The sequence below is a fragment of the Cyanistes caeruleus genome, chromosome 10 (assembly GCF_971803275.1).
Source record: "Cyanistes caeruleus chromosome 10, bCyaCae1.hap1.1, whole genome shotgun sequence".
Classification (NCBI taxonomy): Eukaryota; Metazoa; Chordata; class Aves; order Passeriformes; family Paridae; genus Cyanistes; species Cyanistes caeruleus.
Genome location: NC_141710.1, coordinates 19,283,872 through 19,290,190, shown reverse-complemented (window position 1 = coordinate 19,290,190; position 6,319 = coordinate 19,283,872). Strand labels below are relative to the sequence as shown.

General features: G+C 40.3%; 1 protein-coding gene across 1 annotated transcript; it reads right to left on the bottom strand.

The window, feature by feature from the left end:
* Window positions 1–366: 366 nt before the first annotated feature.
* On the bottom strand, window positions 367–6,036 carry LOC147651353 (uncharacterized). Its single transcript, XM_086844330.1, has 3 exons — window positions 5,343–6,036; window positions 3,955–5,281; window positions 367–3,854 (listed from the first exon to the last, which is right to left on the bottom strand). Coding segments are annotated over exons 1-2 (840 nt in total). The 5' UTR covers window positions 5,344–6,036; the 3' UTR covers window positions 367–3,854; window positions 3,955–4,442.
* Between the last annotated feature and the right edge of the window lie 283 nt (window positions 6,037–6,319).

The window sequence follows — 6,319 nt, the reverse complement described above, 5'->3', positions numbered from 1 at the left end:
CTTTAAAAGGCTTTATGAACATTTCTCTTCTGATCTAGTAGCTTGGTGAGCAGAGGTTGAGGTATCAAATTACCCAAGGTCTCCAAAAGTTATTTCATAGACATGTCCTCTTTGCTGAAGATTACTTGAGATAATAGCTGTTTGCCTGTGGGTCTCCTGTTCATGCTGGAGAATATTCTCAGTACAATGTCCTTCTAGGCAGCTCTCCTCACTCCTAACAATAAGCTACTTACTCACTCTGTCCTCCCTCTGTTTTTGCACTCATTAATTTAAGAGCAAATATATCAACAGACTTAAATTTCCAATAAACATTCTTATTGCTGTATTTCTTTTAGTGATCTAAAAACAGTGAATATTTTGCTAACGTTTTTTCTTTATTTCTTTTTTTGTTTTGGTTTTTTTATGGGTTTTTTTTCTACAAACACAATGAAGTTTAGAAAGGTCAGGGTTTATGAGAGTCAGGACTGCAAAGTCAAAGGTGGTTAAAAGGAGAATATAATTAGTGAGGGGCAGGAGCTGAAGGCTCTGCTGGGCAGATTTCTGAGCCACAATTCAGTGCAGAATGAGGAACTGAAAGCCTGGGTTGAATGTTTTTCTTATTAATCCTCCTTTAGTCCTTCTGGTACATGCATTGTCCTTGAAGAGAGGGGCCTTGTACAGAACATTCCCCAGCTCTCCCCTGCTCTGCAGCTCTCACACGTGGGAGACTCACTCTGAGCAGCAGCTGCTTCTCTTGGTGCTTATCCAAGGCAACTGGAGCTGTGAAACTTTTGAGGATCACCTTTCACATTAAATCTGTTTTCTTCAGGAAATAAATTCTCACTTCAGCGTGGCCTGTGCTATATAAGTATACAAATCAAGAAGTGTTTCTGATTGAAAGGGCACACAGAGATTGCTCCAGGCTACTAATACCATCCTTGTGTGAAACAAAGACAGATAACCAAGACGGGGCTCAAAAGTGATAATACACACACAGAAAAGTGCTATTTTTTCCAAAACAGCTCACCTTCATCACCACTAGCTCAGAGAAATAGTGCTTTCTTTCTATCTTAGTGGCACATAAAAGGATCCCTGCTAAAAGATGTAAAAGCAGGATTCAGTACCTGTGTTAAAGCTACAGAATTTGAAAATAAAGCTGATGAAGAGCTCAAATATCTGGATGAGAATGGACAAATATTTTTATTTCAACACAAAATTAATGCTGCAATGGAAGAAATTTTAATCCTCTAACCAAGGACTTTTATGCTCCTATCCTCAGTATCTTTGAATCTGAACTTCATCTTATCTTCCAGCTAAGTCTGATTCAATTCCCCTCTAAAGGACAGAAAAACTTTCCATTAGTTTCAGTGTGGGCTAAGTGAGGTGTCATGGACAAGGTGAAACAGATAAATGAGCATTTACAGAATCAGATATGAGCATTCCTGAGTCACAAAGGGATGATATGGTAATATATAGTACCCAACGGGAATGCTGAGCACCTGGAGAATGATTTTCATGAGGATGTGCCCTACCTTCCAGCTGGGACTGTCTCCTCTGAGGTCATAATTGCATAAACACAGCCACACCAGCCCAAACTACAGCAAGACAGTGATAAAATGACACCACAGAAAGTGGGGTGCCTGAGTTTGTGCTGGGTTCTGCACTGCAGAATGAAGCCTGAACCTTTTCAACATCCTCTTGGCTCAGGAGAATATCTACATATCTGAAAGGTTATTTTAAAATTCAATTTGTCCTCTATATTCTATAAAGGTATTTCTTTAATTCAGCATGGTAGAACTAACTATGTATGTAATAAGGTACATCTCCTGTCATACTTTTTAAATAATACTTTCCCAAGCTATAGGTAAAAAGGTCTTGATCTGCAGGAGATAAGGGTAGCATATTGTCCAGTAATATGGATCATTTTTCTTGCCTGTCTGGAATTTTTATTACAATGCTAGATCCTCCACAGAGCAAAGAAAATGACAGGGAAAGCATCGACAGCATCCTCCAGTGCCTGCTGAGGTCCTTAGCCTTTAAATATTTCAGGCAGCATCTCTGATTCAGAATGAAAATGGACAAATGAAAACATGAACTGAGTTCTTCAGGATGGGAGTTGCGGGAAGAGCCAGAGATGAGATTTATCAGGGCATGGAATAGGTTTCTAGTGGAAAGTTATGGCAAATTAGCCTGAATATAGTACTCAGATATGTGGCAGGAAGCAATTCCGGAGAGTTATGGCAATAAGCAAAGTAGCCTCCAGGTCTTTTTCATCTGGACAGTTTGGGAATGAGTCTGTGATTGGTTTCTCTCATGGCACAGTCTGCAGCTGGTAAGCAAGGAGGGGAAAAAAGTCAATATTATTTTTTTTAAAGTGTTCCCATTATTTTGCTCTCTGCTCAGTATTCATTACTGTGTAAGTCAAGTTTCCCACTTACTCTATAGCACCTTGGAAACAACTTTGATTGTAGAAACAACCAACAAGCCTCTTGGAGGTGGTGACAGGAAGGTAGGGCAGAATCAGGAGGGAAAGACCAAAGCTTCTCATCTCATCACTCCTCCCTGCTATAAGAGCACTCAGCTCAAGAGAACTTTTTTTTTCAGGCCATGTTCAATCTGCTGCAGTTTTAAAAGTCTCAAGTGATAGGGAATATTTTCTCACCACTTACTGGGAAGTTGGAGTCTATCAGCTCCAACTTATAAATATCTGGTTTGATGGTGGCATTTACAAGTCTCCTGCTCCACTGAGCTCAGTGCACAAGTTAACAGCTCACATCCCAAAGTCAGATCCTTAATTATCGTGTCCTTCCACCCAAAGATTCATCAGAAATTCCCCAGACAGAAGTGGTACACACCAATGGAGCAGGTTTTGCCTTGAACAAAACTTTCTGGGTTCCTGAGGACACCTGACACGGCAGGAGGAAGTGACTCAGCAGTTGTTTCAGGGCTTGTTCCTCTGACCCCCACAAGATTTTCCTTAAAATGCATTTGCTTGAAGGCTATTCAACTTTTTCATCACACATTCAACAGAAAGAAAGAAGAAAAAATCTTCCCTGGAACAATGTTCTGTATTATTGAAGGCAGTTTGGGGAAAAGATCTTTTATCTAGGACTGGGTAGAATATAAATTAACATGGAAAGGACAAGAGGAAGTTTAACACAGTGTATGGAATCCAGGATTTTTTTATAATTAAATTCTTTCTCCTTAAAGAGTAATGGACTCTTTCTCCTTCTTCACAGATTTTCCACTGAATTTTTTTTATTAGCACTCACAAAATAAAGGAGAGAAGAGAGCAGAAGATCCTATGGCTCTTTAATTGCACCTTTTCTTCTGTCTCCTTCATGAAACATTATAGGGAACAAATAAATATAAATGTCACACACAAGCACGACACTATAACGATCCATAACCACATGGGCGCGGCCATTTTGAACCGGAAATATAGGGCGCGGCCATGTTTTTGCCGGAAATACAAGGTTACGGTTCCGGGCTCGGGTTCCAGGTTAGGGTTCTAGGTCACGGTTCTAGATCAGGGCTCTAGATCAGGGTTCTAGGTTACGGTTCTAGGTCAGGGTTCTAGGTCAAGGTTCTAGGTTACGGTTCTAGATCAGGGTTCTAGATCAGGGTTCTAGGTTATGGTTCTAGATCAGGGTTCTAGGTTACGGTTCTAGATCAGGGCTCTAGGTTACGGTTCTAGGTCAGGGTTCTAGGTCAGGGTTCTAGGTTACGGTTCTAGATCAGGGTTCTAGGTTACGGTTCTAGGTTACGGTTCTAGATCAGGGTTCTAGGTCAGGGTTCTAGGTCAGGGTTCTAGGTCAGGGTTCTAGATTACGGTTCTAGGTCAGGGTTCTAGATCAGGGTTCTAGGTTTCGGTTCTAGATCAGGGTTCTAGGTCACGGTTCTAGATCAGGGTTCTAGGTTACGGTTCTAGATCAGGGTTCTAGATCAGGGTTCTAGATCAGGGTTCTAGGTCACGGTTCTAGGTTTTGGTTTCGGTTTCAGTTTCACTTTCGGTTTCACTTTCACTTTCGGTTTCACTTTCACTTTCGGTTTCGGTTTCACTTTCACTTTCGGTTTCACTTTCACTTTCGGTTTCGGTTTCACTTTCGGTTTCGGTTTCACTTTCACTTTCGGTTTCACTTTCACTTTCGGTTTCGGTTTCACTTTCACTTTCGGTTTCACTTTCGGTTTCACTTTCGGTTTCACTTTCACTTTCGGTTTCACTTTCACTTTCGGTTTCACTTTCACTTTCACTTTCAGTTTCACTTTCACTTTCGGTTTCGGTTTCACTTTCGGTTTCGGTTTCACTTTCACTTTCGGTTTCACTTTCACTTTCGGTTTCGGTTTCACTTTCACTTTCGGTTTCACTTTCACTTTCGGTTTCGGTTTCACTTTCACTTTCAGTTTCACTTTCGGTTTCGGTTCTAGATCAGGGCTCTAGATCAGGGTTCTAGGTTACAGTTCTAGATCAGGGTTCTAGGTTTTGGTTTCGGTTTCAGTTTCGGTTTCGGTTTCACTTTCGGTTTCGGTTTCACTTTCACTTTCGGTTTCGGTTTCACTTTCGGTTTCACTTTCACTTTCGGTTTCACTTTCGGTTTCGGTTTCACTTTCGGTTTCACTTTCACTTTCGGTTTCGGTTTCACTTTCGGTTTCGGTTTCACTTTCACTTTCGGTTTCGGTTTCACTTTCGGTTTCACTTTCGGTTTCGGTTTCACTTTCACTTTCGGTTTCACTTTCACTTTCAGTTTCGGTTTCACTTTCGGTTTCCCTTTCACTTTCGGTTTCACTTTCGGTTTCACTTTCACTTTCAATTTCGGTTTCACTTTCACTTTCGATTTCGGTTTCACTTTCACTTTCGATTTCGGTTTCACTTTCACTTTCGGTTTCACTTTCACTTTCGGTTTCGGTTTCACTTTCACTTTCGGTTTCGCTTTCACTTTCGGTTTCACTTTCACTTTCACTTTCGGTTTCACTTTCACTTTCGGTTTCGGTTTCACTTTCACTTTCGGTTTCGGTTTCACTTTCACTTTCGGTTTCGGTTTCACTTTCGGTTTCGGTTTCACTTTCACTTTCGGTTTCGGTTTCACTTTCACTTTCGGTTTCACTTTCACTTTCGGTTTCACTTTCACTTTCGGTTTCGGTTTCACTTTCGCTTTCGGTTTCACTTTCGGTTTCGGTTTCACTTTCACTTTCGGTTTCGGTTTCACTTTCGGTTTCACTTTCACTTTCACTTTCGGTTTCACTTTCGGTTTCGGTTTCACTTTCGGTTTCGGTTTCACTTTCACTTTCGGTTTCGGTTTCACTTTCGGTTTCACTTTCACTTTCACTTTCGGTTTCGGTTTCACTTTCGGTTTCGGTTTCACTTTCACTTTCGGTTTCGGTTTCACTTTCGGTTTCACTTTCACTTTCACTTTCAGTTTCGGTTTCACTTTCGGTTTCACTTTCACTTTCGGTTTCGGTTTCACTTTCACTTTCGGTTTCACTTTCAATTTCGGTTTCACTTTCACTTTCAGTTAGGGTTAGGGTTAGGGTTAGGGTTAGGGTTCAAATATATGAAATGTAAATTAATTCTCAGAAATTGCCTGAATGAATGCATTAAGCCTATTCTGTGGGTGGCTATACAGACACTTTGAAATTTTTTTGTTCATATCTTCAATCACCTACAGCAGCACAACAGTAAAACCCTCAAGCCCTCCATCTTATTTGCTGCAACCATGGCAAAGAAATTAGACAGGAGACTTTGGAACAAAAATACTCAGAGATTTCATTAAAACATTTTATTCCTGAGCATCTGAAGTAAAAAAAAAAAAAAAAAAAAATCCACAAAAGACTCAATATGTTGTTTGACCAAATAACTGTTTAGATGGAATGCAGAAGAGAGCATCTCTATTTACCCTGAGAAAGCTATCCAGCTTACACAAAATCAAGGTGAAAAAAATACCTATTAGCACTAATTCAAAATACTACCAAAGTGTCTGAAAATGCACTTTCCTAGAAGATTTAATACTTTATCTAAAGGTAGGCAGGTATTTCAGACAGAGGCCTGTCAGTGTTTCCATTAACTTAAATGATGGAAGACTGTGCTCATGTAAAATTTACAGTGGACATTAAACCATCAAGGGTAACACCATTCTTAAAGCCAGAATTAAGATTCAAAATGATCTTGATAAATTGGAAAGATGGTCAAGATTCAACGAGATGACATTGGGCAAGTGGCAATGTCCTGTTCAGTGTCACAAGAGAAGAACAGAGCTGAGGTGCCTGTGAGGAGTGCATGAGTGCAAATCTGCCCACTTTGGATGTGGATGAAAATTTTCTACAGATTGAGCACTGGAAATCC